The 21,653-nt window shown below is 47.6% G+C and overlaps 1 protein-coding gene across 1 annotated transcript in view; it reads right to left on the reverse strand.

The window, feature by feature from the left end:
• Positions 1-1,067: 1,067 nt before the first annotated feature.
• The window catches only part of LOC308127605 (microtubule-associated protein 2-like), a 51,837-nt gene continuing 31,251 nt past the window's right edge, over positions 1,068-21,653 (reverse strand). Inside the window, 16 exon segments of the mRNA XM_080492738.1 lie at positions 1,068-1,814; positions 3,186-3,298; positions 3,439-3,520; positions 3,626-3,718; positions 3,841-3,853; positions 3,855-3,928; positions 5,678-5,988; positions 6,687-6,743; positions 6,842-6,959; positions 7,510-7,565; positions 8,092-8,226; positions 8,318-8,521; positions 8,626-10,905; positions 11,977-12,177; positions 13,460-13,534; positions 14,588-14,766. Of these exon segments, the coding sequence (XP_080348864.1) occupies positions 1,605-1,814; positions 3,186-3,298; positions 3,439-3,520; positions 3,626-3,718; positions 3,841-3,853; positions 3,855-3,928; positions 5,678-5,988; positions 6,687-6,743; positions 6,842-6,959; positions 7,510-7,565; positions 8,092-8,226; positions 8,318-8,521; positions 8,626-10,905; positions 11,977-12,177; positions 13,460-13,534; positions 14,588-14,726 (4,161 nt within the window). The 5' untranslated portion in view covers positions 14,727-14,766 and the 3' untranslated portion in view covers positions 1,068-1,604.

Here is a 21,653-nt window from a genome sequence, read left to right on the forward strand (position 1 = left end):
CGGAGCCACGACAGCGATAGAAAGGGAACGCAGTCGTCCCACCGTAATCCCACAAACCAACGACGACGACGACGAAAAAAAACAAGCGGCGACTTGGCAGACGTGCTCATTCGGGAATTTTAGGTCCCGTCGACAATGTTTTGGAAATGTCCCCCCCCTTCCTCCTAAGGTGGGACTATTAGAAATTGCTCCGACTCCATCGCCGTGGAAACCGGGGAAAACTTTTCGACTCTACCGCCGTGGAAACGGCAGAGCAGAAAATGCAACTTTTTGGATATTTTCCAAAACACTTTTACACGGTTTCCATGGAAACCGGGGGGGGGGGGGGGGGGGGGTTTCGCTTTTTTGAAAACGCCCTAACCCTGTTTCCCTGGAAACGGAAGGCGGTGGGAAAAAAAAAAAAAACGTTATGAAAATGATCCAACTTCGTGAAAACAGAGGGAAACGTACCTTTTTGAAAATGCGCCAACTCTGTTGCCATACAAACGGGGGACAACGCAACTTCTTGAAAAGCGCTCTCAAAGCGGAACTTTTCAGAAACGCTCCGACCCCATTTCCGCGGAATGGGGTAGAAATCAAGACATATTTGGAAAAGGAGTCAAACTCTGTGGACACGGAGGGAAAACGCAACTTTTCGAAAACGCACCCACTCTTTCTCCAAGGGGGAAACGCAACTTTTCGAAAACGCACCCACTCTTTCTCCAAGGGGAAAACGCAACTTTTCGAAAACGCACCCACTCTTTCTCCAAGGGGAAAACGCAACTTTTCGAAAACGCACCCACTCTTTCTCCAAGGGGAAAACGCAACTTTCGAAAACGCACCCACTCTTTCTCCAAGGGGGAAACGCAGCTTTTCTGACAACGCTCCGTTCCGTCTCCACGGAAACGGAGAGAAACGTAACTTTTGGAATAATGTTCCAGCTCTGTTGCTGCGTAAACGGGGGGAATTGCAACTTTCTGAAAACGGCTCCCGAGATGGAACCTGTCGAGAATGCCTAGTCTGTTTCCATGGAAACGGGGGAGGGGGGGGGAATTGTCACTTTTTGAAAGTCTTTTCCATTTTCTTTTTTCTTACTAGCTTATTGTTCTATGCACACGTGTGTGCGGTTTCATCACAAAAACAAACAACAGTGCCACCTCATGGCCTGGCATGCCCACGACGCCGTTACCGTGGAACGGACATCGTTTTGAAAACGTCGCCGCGTGAAGGCCAAACCTGTCTGAAAACGATGCGTTTTCACTCGTCGCGCGAACGGGGGGGGGGGGGCTTAAGTCTCTCGCACGTCTCCGAGACGCGCGTTTACCGTCCCGTAGCTCTAGTCCTGCATTCAGTACCTTTAGACATTTTGAATGGACGAGTTTAAATAGTTTCCCCATACTCGTGGAATGTGGCTAAAAATAAAATAATAACAAAAATCCCTTTACAATCGTAAAACCTTCAGCATTCAACCGCTCTACAACAAAACGTAATAAAAAAAAAGGACGGCTGATGGACGAAGACGGTCGATCAACTACAACCTGTTAAGGAGGAGAGTGTGTGGAGTGTGTGTGTGTGGGTGGGGGCAGGGGGGGGGAAAGGGAGGGGCGGGGGAGGGGCGTCACAGCTCATAAACCCTGCTTGGCCAGCGCGGCGGTGACGTCCTGGGCCAGCGTGGAGAGCTGCGGCGAATCCAGCAGGTTGATGCTGCCGGCGGAGGACAGGCGGGGGGAGGTGCCGCCCGTCTCCACGCCGGGGGAGTGGGTGACGACGATCTCCGCCCCGTGGTCCACCCGGGCTTTGGCCGATTCCCGGAAGGTCAGCTTGTGGCTCTCGATCTGGTGGGAGCACGGTCTCAATCAGCGCCACGCTCGAATCCCGCCATCGTTACGTGACGTCACGCGCCAACAACCAGGGGGCGCCTGGTCAATAGTGCCCCACCTGCTGTCACCGGGAAGGATTGCGGGCGGACTATGCTTTTATGTCTTCAAGAATATCGACAATATTTCCCTGTTGACAAATGGCAACTGGAGCGAACGTTTAAGACTCAAAACGACTATTTATCGGCGTTCCAGTTTGAACTTTTATTTTGGAGGTACTGGAGGTAAACTAAATTAGGCGGAGAGTCCAGTGGTAGAACTTCCACTTTCCACGTGGGATCAACTTTTGGCCAAGATGCAGATTTGCTCATTAAGTCATTTTTGTGTCGGCTCTACCGTTGCTCAACCTTTTCACGGGATTGCTGCTCATGCTTGTCGTGATCTTGGCAATAAAAAGTTGCACACGTTCTGAGCCTGGTTGTCTCGCCAGAATGTTCCGTTCTCAGCCTTAGAAGGCTTGTGAAGGTACTTAATGGTGTTTAATAGTACTTGTAAAGGTACTCGGTATCGCCAAGTAGCTAAAGGTCGGTACTTGTGTCAGTGCTCAGTATCAGCAAGTAGCTAAAGGTCAGTGCTTGTATCGGTACTTGGTATCGTGCAAGTAGCTGAAATCTAGTACTTGTATCGATATTTGTATCAGCAAGTAGCTAAAGGTCTGTAATCGTATCGGTACTCGAAATCAAAGGGCAGTACCCATATCGGTATTTGGTATCAGCAAGTAGCTAAAGGCCAGTACTCATATTGGTACTCAGTATCGGCAAGATGCTAAAGGTTAGTACTGGTATCGGTACTCGGTATTGGCAAGTACTGGTATCGGTACTCGGTATCAGCAAGTAGCTAAAGGTTAGCACTCATATCGGTACTTGGTATCGGCAAGTAGCTAAACGTTAGTACTGATATCGGTACTTGGTATCGACAAGTAGCCAAGATTAGTACTCATATCAGTACTTGCTATCGGCAAGCAGCTGAAAGCTAGTACTTGTATTGGCATTTGTATCGGCAAGTAGTTAAAGGTCTGTAATCGTATCAGTACTCGGTATCAACGGGCAGTACTCACATCGGTACATGGTACCGGCAAGTACCCAAAGGCCAGCACTCGCATCGGTACTTGGTGTCGGCAAGTAGCTAAAGGCTGGTACTGGTATCGGTACTCGGTATCAGCAAGTAGCTAAAGGCTGGTACTGGTATCGGTACTCGGTATCAGCAAGTAGCTAAAGGCTGGTACTGGTATCGGTACTCGGTATCAGCAAGTAGCTAAAGGCTGGTACTGGTATCGGTAAGAGAGTGCGTCCCTACGTTTCTACCCCGACCCTTCGTTTCGGCCGTTACCATGATGTTTCCGCCGCCGGGGGTGTGGCTGGTGTTGTCCAGGGAGCCGATCTTGGCCTGAGCCTTGTCCTTAAAGTCCAGCTTCACGTTCTCGATGCGTACCTGACCTCCGCCTGGGAAAACAAGGAAGAACCGCATGAGAACGCCAGCGCGGGTTCTCCACCGAGTACCTCGTTTGCGTTCTCTCATAGTGAACCGCTGGGTCGTGTCGAGACACTCGTAGAGAGGGAGCGGTCCGGGCGACGGCTCCTACCTGGTCTGTGGCGGATGTTGGACATGGAGCCGCACTTTGCCGTCACGTGACTCAGGTCGATTTTCTTGGTCTGAATTTGAATCTGCGGAGGAAAGAAGAAGAAGAAGAAGAAAAAAGGTGAAATCACGTCTGTTTGAGCAGAATTGAACTTAAAATATTAAAGAATTTCCCGCGCGGCGTCACTCACGTTTCCCCCGCCGGCCATGTGCTGGATTTTATCCAGCGAGCCACATTTCGCCTGGACGTGGCTGAAATCCAGCTTAACGCTCGGGATCATGACCTGGAGGCGACAGGACTTTTTTTATTAGACAAAACCCGAATTTTAGAGACGGACCTTCTAGTTTCGGACTTTATCAGCATAAAAAAAAATAAAAATAAGACACCTAATCCCAGTTTACATACATTGCCTCCCTTGGTGCTTCAGATTATCCTTGGAGCCGCACTTTGACTGAACATGACCGAAGTCCAGCTTCTCGTTTAAAATCTGAACCTAAAATCAAATGATGGTAATAAAGAGAGACTATACGTGCCGCGACGTGGGATTAAATGCATGTGCAGTCGCCACGCGGGATTTGGGGAAGAGAAATTCGGATTTCGGGGACGCCAGTAAAACGGCCCAAATAAAGGATAGGAGTGAAGGAAAAAAAATAAAAAAATAAAAAATAAAAAATCACAATGTGATATTTGATCTACGTTCCTGGATTATTGGTATAATCTGCATGGAATTACAAAATGAGAGATGTAATCCAACTGTGTTGATCGTAACAATTGAATGTCGTTTGGGAGGTCAAAAGGAGAGAATAGGAGAGTGAGGGAAGGGATAACACACACACACACACACACACACACACACACACACACACACACACACACACACACACACACACACACACACACACACACACACACACTTCACTCGTTAACGTACAAAAAATGGGATGAAAATATTCTTAATCGACATGAATCAACTTCACATTTGCATTAAAAAAAAAAATCATTTATTACTTAAAACTTTTCACACAATAACTTTGTTTTATTCTTTACAATCTTAATCTATAAATCAAGATACTTAAAAAATTTTTGGGATTATAAGACTGTCAAAATAACAGATTTTCATCATGTTTCTGTTATTATTGGGATTCTCAATATCTATTTTTAGTTTATTGTATCTATTATATACAATATTTACTGTACTAATTATAAACTATTAAACCTTAATTATTATTGGTAGTAGAAATGTTTTATTAATAAATATTTTGTATTTAACTTAACTGTTGATGAACGTTTATTCATTATTGGCGGTATCATTATAGTTTCTAAACAATCGAAATAAATTTTTATTAAGTAAGAATAATTCTTCTACAAATACTAATATTTAAGAATGGTCAAATATTCAAAACATTTTAGAAAATAAATTTGTTTGTTAATATTCTAATTTATGCGACGAGTCGCATTTCTGGTGACACAAAAACTTTTATTTAACACGTAACACAACCAAGAAAACACGTCCAGAAGTACTAATCTGTTAATATTAATATCAATATGAATAATCTTTCTCGGCATTATAGATTTTAGCAACAATAGATTTTTTTGGACTAACTTCAGGAGCAATTCGATAAAATCTTTAATTAAGTCGACCTAAAATGCTTTTTACAGAAGTAAAACGCAAAAATAGGAAATGGACCTTTAAAGGTCACGTTACATGTGAAATACCCCCGATGTGAGGCAGAACTTCCTGCCCTGCTGGAGGAGGAAGGAGAGGAGAGCCGAATCACCTTCCTCCTCTTCCTCCTCCTCGGTGTGTCAGCGGGGTTAATGAGGGGTCGCCTCGGTGATGAGATTAAACTCTCACACACACACAGAGGGAGCAGTGACGTCTTTTTTGTCTTTAGATTTGACTTCTTTTGCTGCTTCTGCGCTTTTGTTTCAGATATCATGTGTATGAAAATCCAGTACCTGAAACAATACCAAATATTATATACACATCCAGATGCTGACTATGATACGAATATCAGTACTGATTCAATTCATGAGGTAATCTAATTGCAACTTTTCTATTGTCAAATGCTGCCATCATGTGGCCATTTTTTAGTACTACATGTCATTTAAATGATTATTTTCTTAAATCAATCGGGGTTTTTTTCTATTTTATTGGATATTTATCTTAAGTATTCGCTCGTTAAATTGTTAAGTGACGCCCATTTCGTTTTTTGTTTGGGTCTGAATCTCTGCCGTTCACCTGTCCGCCTTTGGGCTGGTGCTTCAGGTTGGTGGTGGAGTTGATCTTGGACTTCACATTCTTCAGGTCGGGCAGCGGCTGATTGAGCACCTTCAGCTGCCTCTGGACGGAGGACGGCGACTTGGGCGGGGTCCGGATCACCGCCACCTTCTTCTCCTGCAGGACGCTGAAGGACTTGGGCGTGTGGCTGCCCGGCGTGCGCGAGCCGGGGGTGCGGCAGGCGTAGCTCGGGGGCGTGCCGGGCGTGACGGCGGTGGAGCCCGGGGTGGAGGTGCCGCTGCGGACCGACCGCGAGCGAGCCGAGTCTGTACCTGGAGGGAATGAGACGCTTTATCAAAAATAAATGGACACACGACACATTGGGACAGGAAATGATGATGATGATGATCATATATGGTCATACATATTAATATACGGTCAGATATGTCCATATATGGTCATATATGCATTATAATAATAATAATACATTTTATTACTAATCCACTTCGTGTGCACACATTAAAAAGAAGCTTGGGTCATGTGATCATATATGATCATACATTATCATATATAGTAACTTATGGTACTTTTTGGTCCTATACGGTCAGGTGTGATCATATATGATGTCACATATGGTCATATGTAGTGATATCTGGTCATATCTGGTTAACAGTTGCCACACATTTTCAGATATGGTCATATAAAGTAAGATTCTGCTGCAGCGACCACAAAAAACTAGAGCAGGACTAAACTCCGGGACCATTCATGGATTCTTTTTGGAAGACTTAAGAATCCCGGTGGGAAGGATCAAGAGTCACAAACTTTTAAATGAGCCGATGACAGAGGAGCCGAATGAGGCGCTGATACCTGCAGGTTACCCAAAGTGAGGTATGAAGTGATGAGTTTTATCACTCTATTCTATAAAGACAAGGTGAGTTTGAAGAATCGCGACAGATTCCGCGGTTCGGAAACCACAAAACACCCGAGGCTACATGTTGATGGGTCTGCGAGGAGCTGCCAGGTGGTCTACCTGCCATACTAGCGGCTCTCCCTGACCGGCTGTCCGCTCTGGATTCGGTTCGGATGGCTTAGAGAGGGAGGAAGAACGGAGAGTCTCATGACTAAGGAGGGGAATCAAGAGGAGAGGCAAGGGGGGAGTTCTGGACGGAGTGCGCGTCCTCTTACAGGTAGGCCTGGACGGCATGTGGGCCTCGTCTTGCTCGGCGGCCGGGATGTGGCGGGTGAGGGACTTGGCCGGCCTCGGGAGGGACGACCTCTTCTCCGGGCTGCGGTACGCTCTCTCCTGCACCAAGAGAGTCCACATCACACCTCATCATCATCATCATCATCATCATCATCATCATCAACATCAGCTTGGCGCGCGGTCCCGGCCTCGCCCCGGCTTTACCTTCTCCGCCCGTTTCTTAGTCAGAGGGGACGGGCGGGAGCATGCGGAGGAGGGGCGGACCTCGCAGAGCTCCGCCTCCACAAGGGGGCTGCGTTTAAGGCTGCAGGCGGAGCCGGGCCGGGGGGGCAGGCGAGCGGCGCCCTGACGCTGCACCGCCATCTTTAACAGAACGGCCCTTGTGGGGCTCTGGGAGGGGGCACGCGGGGCGGCGGGATGAAGGTGCGAGAAGAAGGATGAGTGGAAAAGCGAAAATGAGGAACATGCATTTTTTTTTTTTTTAATTTATCTTCTATTAGTAATACTCACACTTCTTCTCTGATGAGACTGGCATGCAAAGACAGATTGAAGACAACGAAAAGAGGAAAAGAAAAAGATGCGGACATGCAGAAAAGGAAGCATGATGGCAGCGAGGCTGGCTTCAAATTACAAAGTACCCAATACTTACGGTGGTCCTCTCCCTGGACTGGTGGGCCACGCTCAGAGGCTGATGGTGCTCCATTCCTGAAAAAAGGCAAAAAATCAAAAAATAAAAAAAAGTTGTCCACGCCGCAGTGACGCACATACACCAGCAGGGGGAAGACATTTTCCAAACGTGACGCATGCACAGACAGAAGTCAAGCCTGAAACCACGGCCAAAGAGATTTTGAAGGAGATTAGTCAAACACCCACGCAATCTTCAAAGAGAAACCAGACTTTGAATCGTCACCGGTTAAACGTTATGCATCGAAAAAGCTGAAAGAAAAAAACACGTGAATATGAAGCAAAAGCACAGAAAGTAGTTTATATATTGTGGACGAATGAGTAAAAAAAACAAAAAATAAAGCACAAGATGTTTGCCAGCTACAGTGCACCTGCGTGTTTCCTCCAAGACGCCATCAATAGAGAGTAGAAGCCCCTGGACTCGTCTGTGTCGTTTACAAATCCCCCCCCCCCCCCCCTGCTAAATTTCCGGCTTTTCTAATCGGGGGCGCCGCCCGCCTGCCTCTCTCTATTCATGGCGCCGTGTCCCCCGGTGAAAAGTGTTCACCTGTGGCCTTGCGTCTAGCGGGGCCGTGAAGCAGAGCGGGCCTGGGATGCCTGGCCGCCGCTTTGGCTCCGCTCTTTCGAGACGGAGAACGACTTTGGAGGGCTGACCCCTTATTCTGGTCAGCCCTCCTCGCGCCTACCAGCAGAGAGGAGAGACAGGATTACACCAGGGCGAAATGTACACAGCATTGACATGACATTCTGCTTCGGCAAGGCGTCCGCGGAACCTCTCTTTCTCTTGGTCTCGTCTTTCGGCGGATGCTGGCTCGGTACCCTGCGGGACACTTTATAGTCAGGGGTCCCGGCACGGCCCCTTCCTCTGCCCGGGTCCCGTTTAGCGGGTTTGTCCACCACCACCACAGGTGTGCTGACAGAGCTCTGGGTCTGAGGAAGGGCTTCAATTTGCTCGGTCATGAGACTTTTGTCATCATCTGCAGTGGAGAAGAATCAAATGAGGGCTAGGCCACATGTTTAAAAGAAACAAAAAAGAAAAACAATTGAATTCATTACACGTTAACCAAAAGTTTCTCGGTACCTTGCGTTTCCATCCAGCCACTGTCTGTATTTAGGACGGATACGTCCATAGAGGTTTCATCGTTGGGTGTCTGAGTGCTCGGGCAGAGCACTTCCGAAGTGTCGTCCACCTCCTCACCGGTCTCGATGTCTTCATCCCTTAAGATCATCTTTCCGCCATCTTCAGCCTCGACCCCTTGACTGACTGGACAGTCCTCGACTCCTTCGTGTTCTTTGGTTCTGCTTCGGGGGTTGTCGTCTTCACTTTTGTCGTGTTCCTCCGTTAGTCGCAACACCTCGTGATCCGAGCACGGGGACAAGTGCGAACTGTCGGTGGCGGGTTCACAGTCGTCGCTGTTCTGAGCGCTGTGGCTCCAATCTTCGTCGTCCAGCGTGGGATCGCCGACCGTCAAGGTCACCTGCGGCAGCTTCCGCTCTCCCGGTTCTCCGGCGTCTTCCATCACCTCTTGAGGCTCTTCGGCTATCTCGACGTCGTCCTCTTCGTCAGCTTGTGCCTGAGGTATGATGATGACTGGGGAGGGAAGTTGAGGCCTTGTCGAGGCTTCGGGTGAAGTCCCCTCCCCGAGGAGGATCCGGACATCGGGAGGTTTTTCAACGTCTTCGCCAGTCTGACGCTCAATTTGGGTCTGTTTGTCGTCTCCTTGTGTCTTTTCTTCCAAACACAATATAGAAGGTGCGTCACATCTTTCATCAGATCCCTTTAGATCCTCGGGTCTCAACATTTGCTCCTCAATGTCCGTCGGCCCTTCTGCTTCACTTTCTGCAATGTCTTCTGGTAAAACGTCCTTCTTGGTCTCCCCGACTGTGATTTGGGTTTCTAAGGGACCGGCGTCTGGGGACTTGGGCGTGGTGGGAGTCAGGGGAAGTATGCCTTCAGTCTCTGTTGTGCTAAAAGTAAATGAGCTGTCCGGCGGGATGGGAGAGGCCTCTCTTGAGGGGTCTTTTTCGACATCTACTTCTGGGATTGCTTGAATCTTTAGGTCCCCGGGCAAGCCGGTCTCCAAGCGGAATTCACTCAGTCGGTCTTTCGAGCCCGTCATCGGGATCCGAAGGCGATCTGGTTTCATTCCGCTCGGTACGGCTCTTTCGAGAATCAGGGAACTCTTGACTGGTGAACCTTTCTTGTCTACGATCGGTTTTGGAGAGATCTCCGGGATGACTTCCTTATAAACCTCTTGTGCTTTTCTAGGATCCTCCTCCACCTCACCCTCCACCGAAGGGAAACGCAGGTGTGGAGAATCCCCGGGACTTGGCACGTCGGCCGGAGAGGGCATCGGCCCAGAGTACTCACTGAAGACGCAGTAGCCCAGTTCCTCCAGCTGGCTTTCCCTCACCACGCCGATGGAAGTTTGGTCTGCTAAGGTAAGCTTGGCCAAAGAACTCCCCACCAACGGCGAGACGTTGGCGGGCACCGATTTCCGCCGGTGGTCGATCTCCCTCCTCTCTAGAGACAGACGAGGTAGCGCTCCAGCCAGGTCCAACATCTCAGAGAGACTTCCCGATTCCTCAAAACCAGACATGTGGTGATCAGGCGGGGAAGGTGCTTCTGCCCCGGGGGTGATATCTACCGTCGGAACAGCTCCGGGAAAAACAGGGGTAGGGTTCTCCACGGGGGATGTTGGCGGGTATATCTCCGATTCATCAAGGCTCCCACTGATCGGACATAAATTTCCTGAGAACACCTTTGCCTTATCTTCCTTTGCCGTCGATCCCACAGCGACGTTCAGGGACAGACTTCTTTGCTCGACGGAGATTCTACCGGAAGATGTCTTGGCTTTTCCATCACGTTTTTCTTGTACTCCACTTGTCTCGGCTAAGCTAAGCTCATAATAGCTTTGCGCGCGTGGCGCCTCCTCTTCCTTGCTTTTTGAGGACGTCTCGAAGTAGGTCTTTACTCCTTCCGTCTCGCGTTCTACGGAAGTACCCGAGGGCTCGATTGTTTCTGGACTCTTTCCCACTTCCTGGACATCGTCCAAAGACGCCTCAAGCAATTTGCCACCACTATCCTGTTCCTTATTTTCCTCATTGATTTGAGGTCTCAACATACTGTCTACCTCCACGTTCGATGACGTTTCCTCCGGAGGCGCGCGGGCCGTCGTGGCGCCTTCGCCTTCGTCCTCTCTGGACTGATCACTTGGCTCAGCTGAGGAAGTGTCGAAGAGCTCCGTCTCCTTCACGGTGGGAAGCGGCGGCTCATTCGAGGCGACTTCTCCCCCGTGGCTTTCGCCTTCTCCGGCCTCGCCGCCGCCCTCTTCTGGCTGGGCTGGGAGGTCGAAGGATACTGTACAACCTTTTGCGTCGAGTCACATCAGCTCAAAAAGCTTGCAGCATCCGCAAAAAAAAAAAAAAAAGCCAAGCCGAGGCTGCCCGCACATAGATACAGGAGCCCCCCCCCCCCCATCAAGCAAAACACACAGCGCAGTGTATTTTGTGGCAGGCCACAACAGCACACGGGGGGGGGTGGGGTGGGGGGTCACAGCGTCTTAAGGTAGCGTGCAGAACTGGAATGAAGGAATGAATTGCATGATGTTAGATGAGGAGAAATCATGGCACACACGACCAGATTACATTCCTATTGCAGGGGCCACGGAGATTAACGAGGATCTGGCAACCTTGTGATGAAGCAAGGTGGATGCACTTGATCTACATCAACGGGAACGGGTCACGGAGTGAGCGCCTCGAGTGAATTAATCCGAGATTAGGATGGAGATCCAGCGGTGGATGTTTGAAGGGATTTTTGTAACAATAGGAGAACACAATTAACCATTGCTTTGTGATGACATGAGAACAGGTACAACTGAAAACAACCGATGTCTAACACACACAAAATACATTTGTGAAGCCCCCAATCGGGGGAGGGGGGCATCTTCTTTACACACATCGTCCCAGCAACCCCCCCCCCCCCCCAAACATAGAAAGTAGACAACCGACTCCAGCAACACTTGACAGTTTGAGACGGTGACGTTTGCATTTGCAAAGTAGCTGGCAATACAAAAAGTGCAAGAAATGACCTACGACGCGGTTGATCGGGCGTTTTGGATGTCACGCCGATGAGAAGCGAATGGTTATGTCTTTGGCATGAGGGAAGCACAAAATGCTGAGTCGGGTTCGTTTTGCACACTTTCAGGTACTTGAAGCCAAAAAAAAGAAAAATGAAAAGAAAAGAAAAAGGAAAAGCTGAAGGATTTCAGAGCGACAAAGCTGCAGGAAGGTCGGCAGCAGAAGCCAAAGAGAGTTGCAATACAATTTGTTGTTGTACCACAAAAGGATCATGCAGAGAAAGGCCAGTCACACACACACACACAAACACACACACACACTCTCAAGCACACACACACACACACACACACACCTCTTAGTGATTGATGGCTTCCTCCATTAAGGGCCTCAGGTGTCTGGGCCTGCTGGCAGCCCAAAGCCTGGGGCTCTGTTAGATAATCTGTCTGCTCTAGGAGCGACTCTCCTGGCTGCTCATGAGCCACTGGGTCCTCATGAGCCACTGGGTCCTCTGGAGCCTCCTCCTCCTCCTCCTCCTCCTCCACCTCTATCTTGTCTTTAGGCGGGGACGGGAGACACACGGATGAGATATGGAGGAAGAGGGTTCACATGGGTTACAAGATGGAGATGAAACAAGTTCTGGACCGTGTTGCTGGAGCTCAGACGTGTCAAACACATTTTAGTTCAGCCTAAGGTCTTGAGTGGGCTGGACCGGTGAAATCATAGTCATGATAATCCTTAATTTAAACTTTTCCTTTACGCAGAGGATGAAAATGTCAATGTTTGCACAAAGTCAAACAATTGCAACTGAAAACGACAATTTCAATGGTGCAGTACAGTGGAATGTCCCAAACAACTGTTGCATTATGGGCGTTTTTACAAATAGCGCGGCTTTGTAATAGCGGCTAGTTTGCAATGTTTACCCTCAAAGCCCTGCTGTTTGTAAAAACACCCAGAATGCAACAGTTTTTTGGGACATTCCACTGTATTTTGTACTATTAAAGGGGTCATATTGTGAAAAATAATAGCATTAATAATCGTCCCCATACCTGGACTGACGTCCCAGAAGTGAAGACAGTCTGTCCTCTCTCTCCCCGGCTTGTGTCAGTTTTTAAAAAGTGTGTTGCTCCAACCAGCCAATCAGGAATCAAACCCTATATAGTGTCATCAGGGGGTTTAGCCAATCCCAATCAAAGTAGGCTCCTCCCTTTGACTCCTCCCACAATTAAGCAGCTCTGCTCTGGCACAAGGCGCCACGAGACGAAGTACTTCCTCCTCTTCCCATAGATGGGCGTGTGTGGGCGGAGCCAGTCCAGCTCACACAAGACACAGCAGATTCTGAATGGAGCTCCTAGGATCCAATATTCAAAATGGAGGAAAATCAAGGAAAACGTTCAACCTTACTTTAGTTTAATGGTCATTTCACTATTTTACCGGTCCAGCCCACTCGAAATGAACTGAAATCTGTTGGACACCCCTGAACCAAATGATTCTACACTTCGGTGATTACACGCGGACATCAAGATGAGTCGACAGACGACAGAAAGAAGTGATTTAAACCGAATGAGAGGAGGTGCTGATAATGGAGAGGAAGGGCTCCGGTGGCAGGTTTATGGGCCGTGTGTCTTTTTCCTTTACACAATTTATGTTAGGAAGCAAAATAGAGGTGAGAACCTCTGGGCATGCACAGGTCATCATGTGATCCAACCATAAGGAGAAAGAGGAGGCGAGGCTGCCGTAAGTTCTTTATTTCATTTACCCCCCCCCACCCAACCCCATGCCCACCCCCACCCCCACCACTATCATTCACACCGTCGTCGTGTTTTAAGTGTGTGTACCTTGTGCCACGGGCCCAATCTGCTCAGCGGATGGAGAGGGGGGAGGGGAGGGAGGCAAATTGGCTGAGTCATCCACTGCTAAAGGAGGGAGAGAGAGAGAGAGAGAGAGAGAGAGAGAGAGAGAGAGAGAGAGAGCGAGAGAGAGAGAGAGAGAGAGGGGGAGACACGGGGGAGACGGGACATGGATGGGAGGAAGGAAATGGGTGCATTTTGATTTTTTTTTCTTCTTCTTCTCTCTATTATAGATCTTTCGAACAACAGTGGACACGCCCACTCTTACACACCAGGTCAGAACCGACTGATGTTACGCCGTTGTCATAGGGGCCCGTTGGCATGACAACGTTTCAAGTGAAAGCGCGTCGTCTTTCTGTTTTTCGTTTTGGAAAAGCTTCGCTGATAACGATGCAGTTCGCATGCCAGGCCACGAGTTGGCGCCGTTTGTTTTTTTGTATAGAAACCAAACATTCTAGTGGACAGACGATCAAGTTACATTGCTATCACGGTGACTGTCAAAATAAAAGTACCAAGTCCCGGGCGAATATGGACTGGGAGTCGTGACACCGCAGAAGAAGTAGTTACTATGGCCACGGGAATGAAGCATTTTCAAAAAGTTGCATTTTCCCCTGTTTCCATGGCGATTGAGTGTTTTCAGAAAGTTGTGTTCCACCTCTACCCGGTTTCTATGGAGACGGAGTTGGGCGTTTTTAAAAAAATTGCCTATTTCCTCTCATTTCCTAGGGGACAATTGGAGTGTTTTCCGAAAAGTTGCATTTTTTACCCCCCCCCACCCCCACCCCCACCCGTTTCCATGGAAACTGGACCCAAGCGTTTTCAGAAAGTTGCGTTATATAGTTAACAGTCACCGTAATAACAACCCAGCTTGGTCGCCTGTCCATATGAATGTCTGTGTTCTCCCATTGTTGACGCTTACAACGTATTGTTCTTTACTCACATTGAACAGCGCCAACCCGTGGCCCGGCATGCAAACTACAACGTTTTCAGAACGTCGGCATGTAAACACCCCCCCCCCCCCCCCCGCCTCCCCAGAGTCACCGCGGGGAACTAATCGGTCAACCACCACCAGACCTCGCCATTGACGCTCCCTCGCACACCCGCCACGTGTCCCACCTGTCGTTCCGGGGTGCGCGGCCGCCCCGCCGTGGTACCCGTTCTCCCGGTACGCCGAGCTGTAGGTGGAGTACCCGTTCTGGCCGTTCTCCTGGCCGTTCTCGCTCCAGCGCTCCTCCGGCTGCCGACCGTCTGCCATGCTGGGAAACAGAGAAACCAGGGAGGGGGACGGGTCGTGTCTGCCGGGGAGAAAAAGAAAAGGGAACGATTAGATGAGCGCTGAATATCATCCCACCCGAATGGTGCAGTTCACAAATCGGCCAGCAGAGGGAGACGCGTGCCAGCTCACGAGTCATGCCCTTTGTCTTCACGTATGCCACCGGTTGTGCAAAATTGAATTAGAATCACCTCGTGTGCACACCTTCTGTAGATTCCTGGCATGAAAAGCAGCTCAAGCGGAGAAAACGCACGTGAAAATTGAACGTACATGTCAGATCTGCTGCTCTAAATTATGGGGGAGAAAACAGGTTGAACACACCCTTTCATACCCCCCCCTCTCTCTCCACCGATAAGGAGGTTGTTACCGTGGCAACCATAAATGGTCTTATGGGGGTCCGGCAGATGGGTTCGACACGCAGCTACCTATAGTTTCATCAAGCGTGTGTAAAGGTGGAATAATAATGTTGCTCTTTAAACAAGATTAGCGGGGGGGGGGGGGGGGGGGGGGTGGTGGTGGTGGGGTCATTATCACCAGGCAGCTGCAGGCTAATTTAGAAAAAAAAAACAAAAAACGGATCGTCAAGCCCAGTTCTGTCCCCTCCCTCCCTTTATCCTGCGAACCTTTCATCTTCATCTCCCTTGTCAGGGATCACAGCGTCGCAGAAAACGAGGGGAAACGGCAAAGCTTCATTGAAATAAAGCACAAATACTCGTTTTCACCTCCGTGAATCGAACCGTAATTTCATTCAGACCAGTTTCCTCTCAAAGCGGGCGGAACCGGTAAAATAAGTGCCATAATACCCTTTAAATTTAAACTTAAAATAATAAAAAAAATGACACGAGAAAATTTTAATGTTGCAAAATACAGTGAAATATATATGTATATATATATATAAAATTTTTTTTAAAGTGTTGCATTATGGGTAGTTTTCTCCCCCCTGACGGCATGGCGGTGACGCTAGACTGATAGCAACGAGGCAACTCGCTTTCATGGCGACTTCACAGTGGCGACGGTGGGTAAACGTCTCTTTTATCCAAAAAGGGAAACGTCCCGGCTTCCAGCGCTTGGACACGACTCCCAGTGCGTCCCATAAGCGTCCCCCCGCAGTCCAAAGACGAATGTCTGAGGCCATACTTTAACATCTGAACACTTCGCCACGGCCTCCCTCCGTCTCTCGCCCTCCCGCATGACGACAGCGACGGAGGAAAGAGAGAGAGAGCGAGAGAGAGAGAGAGAGAGAGAGAGAGAGAGACGCTTCTACACTGTCTGAGGCTGGAGTCTGGTCTCAGCTGTTGCGATGGAAGAAAACCGCCGCTACGTCCCGCTTCCAGCGGCTTTCACGCGTCGTTTCGACAAAAAAAAAAAAAAACCCTTATAACAAGGGTGTAAAACATAAGGGTCAAAACCAATATATATCAATATCTATCCATCTTTTTCTTAGTTGTAGCAGAACCAACACAACTGAACAGAGAAACTGGTGACGCGCCATGGAAGCTAACTAAGCACTAGCGTCAACACCCATAATGCAACAGGTCCACTGTATTTTGCGCCACTAAAAACGGCGCCACGTGGAGATTGCCGTCATTTATGTGGATGTTTTCGTCTGCAAAACGGCAAATAAAAACGTTAGGCGTCAAAACACATTGTGGCTCCGCTCAGTTTCATCTGGACTGGTACTGTTTATCCCCCCCCTCCACCTCCTCCACCCCCCCCCCCGTGATGTTCGCCCTCTCCCCAGACCTTGCTCTCCAGGCAGGTCCTGTCACCCTTAACGTGATCTGACGTGGCCCTCTCCCGTCGCTCCCTTCTAGCCGTTTTACCAGTCCGTTTCCCATTTCCATGTATTTTAAAAAAACTTTTTTTTACCTGATTTTAGTGGTTTCACCATTTGTTTTAGACAACTTTGACACGTTTTAACCATTTTGGTCATTTAAAAAATAAAATAACACATTTTCTCTGGTCATTTTAGTAAAAAAAGAAAAAGAAAAAAAAAAAAGAAGCCTATTTTAGTCCTTTTGAAAATGAATAAAATAAGATAAAATGACGACTAACACTAAAATTAAATGCTTATTCTGCGTGCCTGTCTCTTTAAGAGGCAAGGTGAAACGATTACCGTCCGAGGCTCCGCTTCAACTTGACTATTTTCCGTCTGCGGCATCACTAGTTCTGCGCCGTGCACAACGGGAGCGGTGTGCAATCGAGCCGCTTGTGCAAAAATACAAGTAAGAATGTGGGATTTGGGTGAAAAATGGAGGGAGATACTTTAGTAGTCTCGGTGTAATTTGTGGCGCCCGCTAGAGGGCCACACGTGTCTCCAGAGCTGCAGGTTACAGACGCCTGGATTTAGACTGTCTGGGAATGACTTGATCACATGACAAGTTTAAAAAAAGAAAAGAAAAAGAAAAGGACTGTCAGACACGATCACATCTGAGCTGCCAGGGTTCGCCAAAGGTGTGGCTCATCTGGCCGAGTTTATCCAGCTTTTGTCTTCCTTCGCTCTCGCAGACCTGCTTTTCCCTCCTCCTCCTCCCCACCGACGGCCCCACCCAGGCTCTAATCCGGGTGGGTGCCCCCCCCCCCCCCCAATCTGGGTCACACATCACGCCTCCATGGAGCGCCGCCGCTCCCGTCGGAATGTCAGCATCCATTTAAGAGGGAGGATGGAGCCTCGATAGGCCTTAATCCTCTGTGTGTGTGTGTGTGTGTGTGTGTGTGTGTGTGTGTGTGTGTGTGTGTGTGTGTGTGTGTCTGCTTTAAAAAAAAAAAACACCTTGATTTCCTGTGATCTGACATCTTACATGTTATGTGTTAATGATTACATGTTAATAACAGTTTCAGTCAAATTAAAACCAAACTTTACTTTTCATTAAAACGGGTTTAAATCTTTTCCATTTAGAAGCAGAATTGTTATTAAGAATTTCCACTTATCTAAGTTTAAATGTGTTTCACCAGAGTTTGAAACGTAAATTCAGATTATTGACAGCTTTCTTTCTTTCTTTCATCCTTTTTTCTTTTGTTGTTTATTCTTGTTCTACTTTCTCTTGCCTCCCTTTTTTTTTTTTTTTTTTCCACATCTTCCTTTCTTTTCCTTTCACTTTTTGTTTATTATATTTATTTCCCCGTTTCGTCTTTTTTCTATTGTTTTAGTCCAATTCCTTTCTTTTTTGCTCTCATTTTTCCCTTCTTTTACTTTAACGTATTTTCTATTTCTTCGTTTTTCTTTTCCTCCCGTCATGTGAACACAATGACGCAGCCTGAAGTCTGGAGCTCACGCATAAGCCTCTTTAACTAATAATAGACACAAAGTTAAAGATAAACCAGCAACAATATCCCGCTTTAAAGGCACAACATTTAAAAACACCAACAACTCCGGGGTCGGGAATAATACGCGACCTGCCGTCAAACATCCAGCAGCTGATGAGCGGATTAATGCCGCTGCTGACTCAGCGTGTTGACATGTGGAGGACTGGGGCGGAAGCGGAGTGTGAATGAAGTGGAGGGAAGCGGCTCACACACACACACACACACTCTGCAAGAAGCAGGAGCTCCTGCAGACGGATTACCGTAATAACGGGAGTAGAGGAGCACTCAGATTGTTATAACAGAGCTTAGACTTGGGCCTTTACAACGTTTTGTAAACTGATTGTCGACACTGAAGGGGGTAGGCTAATGGGAGCCGAGCCATTTAAAGCATCGATACAGCGAGAGCTGGTTCCTGGGTGTCATTTAAGGCCTGGATGCTGCTGGTGAGGACGGGGAGGGGGACGTTTTAACACGGGGTTGATCCGGCAGCGGACATAACTACATCAAATAGGCAAGAAAAATGGATATTACTTTAAACTGTAAGGTATATTAGTTCTTACCTCATTTATTCTGCTAGTATATTGATATATACAGATGATACGGTTACTTTCCAACGTTTATTCTTTACATATAGTGATTTTCGTAGCGTATTCAATCAAATCTGTTTAGATTTGACCGTAAAGCTGTATTATGTGTGTATTTAACCTGTATATTAGATATAGTGTGTGTACATTGTGTGTGTGTACATGGATCGATTTACTCGCAAGGGGTTTATCTGTAAGTATCAGTATATTTGTTGGTGTTTTTCTATTGATTTGAACTGTACATAATGGTATTTACGGTTTTTAATTAAATGCACCGATTGTATTACGTCTGTGTATTTAATCTTTATTACGTATATTGGTGTTGTGTGTATATATATATATATATATATATATATATATATATATATATATATATATATATATACACACACACATTTTTATTTTTTGTTTTATTTTAATCGTATGTATATATTGACCCAAAAATTTGCGTTAGAATTATAAATTTAATCTACATATGCTGTAAAATGGTCTTAATTTGGTGTATTTGAATCTGTATATATTGGTATATACTGTATGTTTTTCCCACCCCTTTTCAAACATGTTAAGCTTGACAGAGTTTTTTTTTTTTTTTTTTTTTTTTAAATCTCCACTTTGGTTGGAGTTTTCCGATTCGGTTGTAAACAAAAGGCCCAACCACGCTAGAATATGATGGTTTTTGCTACGTGTGAACGCCCCCCACCCCCCCCAGATCTCTTCCTCCGAGGCCGTGCATTGACCTCAGTGAGAAGGAAAACCATTACTCCTGGCATGCATCAGCATGTCAGCATGCTGACATCAGCACATCGCCGAGAGCGCCTCCTCCCGCCGCCAGACTTCAGCAACGTGTTCGCTCACCTGAACGAAATGAACAAGCTGTCCTCACTGATCAATGGGGGACGAGTTCCAGTTTAAACCGCCTGGGGACAAATAAATCAAATGACGGGGCGCCCGGTTTAGGGCGTCACGATACGGTGTGGAGGAAATCAGAGATTTACATGGCGGCTTCCAACTGCAGCCTCCACCCCTTTTTTTTTTTTTTTAAATCTGACACTGACGAGCTGTTCACAACAAACACAGTCGGATGTGTTCTCATCAGCGTTCGCACTATCGGCCTCTCCGCCGGATGTCCCGCTAACGCCGGGTTCCCATTAACGACGCTTTAAGTTGAGACACATTTTCGTTTCAGATGCGGCGCGTTTTCGTAAAGTTACCGCTCTCCTGTTGCCACGGAGACGGCGTTCAAAGGATTTCGAAAAGTTGCGTTGCCTCCATTTCCACGGAGACAGCGTTGAAGCATCATCAAAAGGTTGCGCTTCCTCCCATTTTCACCGAGACGGAGCATCATCAAAAAGTTGCGTTGGACCCCGTTTCCACGGAGACAAAGTCTGAGCGTTTTCAGAAAGTTGCATTCCCTCCCATTTCCATGGAGACAGAGCGTTGTCAAAAAGTCATGTTTTCCACCGTTTCCACAGAGGTGGAGTCGTCGCGTTTTCAAGAAAATTACATTCCCCAGTTTCCACGGAGACGGCGTTAGAGCATTTTCAAAAAGTTTCGCTTTTTTTCCCCCAATTTTCCGAGGAGACAGCAGGAGCATTTTCAAAATCTTGTGTTTTTCCCTCACGTTTCCACGGACAGAGCATTTTCAAAAAGTTTCAGCTTGGCAGCAGTTTTAAAAATCAAAATGTACATTTTCAGTGGCTCCGAGGGCAAAAAAAAAAAAAAACGCAACGAAAGTTTTCCATTTTCACGTGAATTCACATTACATATACCGGGAACACAATTTGCCCTGTAACTAAGTTAACATTATTCGATTTCTTTCTATAAAGGCATCATTCTTCCAGCCGGGTCCTCGCACTGCGGGGGAGGACGACAGGGTACAGCGGCGCAGGAAATGGCGTTTTAAAGAGGTTAAAGCTTCGGTCTGATCGGGTTATACGTCTGGGACATTCGAAAAAGTTGCGTCTGCCGGTGAACGACGTGGAAATATTGGACTGGATTTCTATAGCCTTTCGATGGTAGGATGGTGGAGTAATCCCAAAAGAAGTATTTTCCACTACAAGTGTGAGCTGTCCTTAAGAAGTTCGTGGATAGGTCCATTTGGTGGTGTGCCAGCGGGGGGGGGGGGGGGGGGGGGGGGGGGTGGGGTGGAGGGGGTTAGGGTGGAGGGGGTGGGGGAGTGGGGGGGGGGGGGGGTCCCTGCCTTTAGCCAGACACCAAGAAAGACAGAAATACTCTGCTTTTGGGATTATAAGGAGGTAAAACACAGAGCATCCTGTTAACGTTAAAGCGGTGTGAAAGGCCTGTCCGGGGGGGGGGGGGGGACGGGGGGGACGCCAGCTCCAGAAAACAGACACACACACAGAGAGACAGCAGACACTCTCCAAACAGGAAGGAGGCAGATTTATGAGAGAGGACTGAAAGAGGGGAAAACACAGGAAGAGAGAGGAAAGAGAGCCACTTAAAGGAACATTACATGGCGGGGGGGGGGGGGGTCCTCATGTTGTCGTTATGAAATGCAACTTCAGCCGCAATTCAGGTTGATGATCCATTAAGGAGGACAAATATTTAGAGAATATCACGTTAGAAAGACGGAAAACGTCCAACATGTTGGGAAGACATGACGGGTTTCTGACCCGCTACGGTTTTGTAATGAAACTAGTGGCGATGGAATCGTTTCCCACTTCACATAGGAACATCTACATATCTGTGGTTTTAAATTGGAAAACTTTAAGGGGAACCAAGTCAAGACCAGGACCGGAGCATCTCAAGACTCAGTCAAGACAAAGACTGAGTCAAGACCAAGACTCAGTCAAGACCAAACCAGAGGATCCCAAGACTCAGTCAAGACTAAAACTCAGCCAAGACCAAGACCAGAGCATCCCAAGACCAAGACTCAGTCAAGACCAAGACTGAGTCAATACAAAGACTCAGTCAAGACCAAACCAGAGCATCCCAAGACTCAGTCAACACTAAGACCAAGACTCAGTCAAGACTAAAACTCAGCCAAGACCAAGACCAG

Source organism: Lipophrys pholis (assembly GCF_963383615.2).
Source record: "Lipophrys pholis genome assembly, chromosome: 23".
Classification (NCBI taxonomy): domain Eukaryota; kingdom Metazoa; phylum Chordata; class Actinopteri; order Blenniiformes; family Blenniidae; genus Lipophrys; species Lipophrys pholis.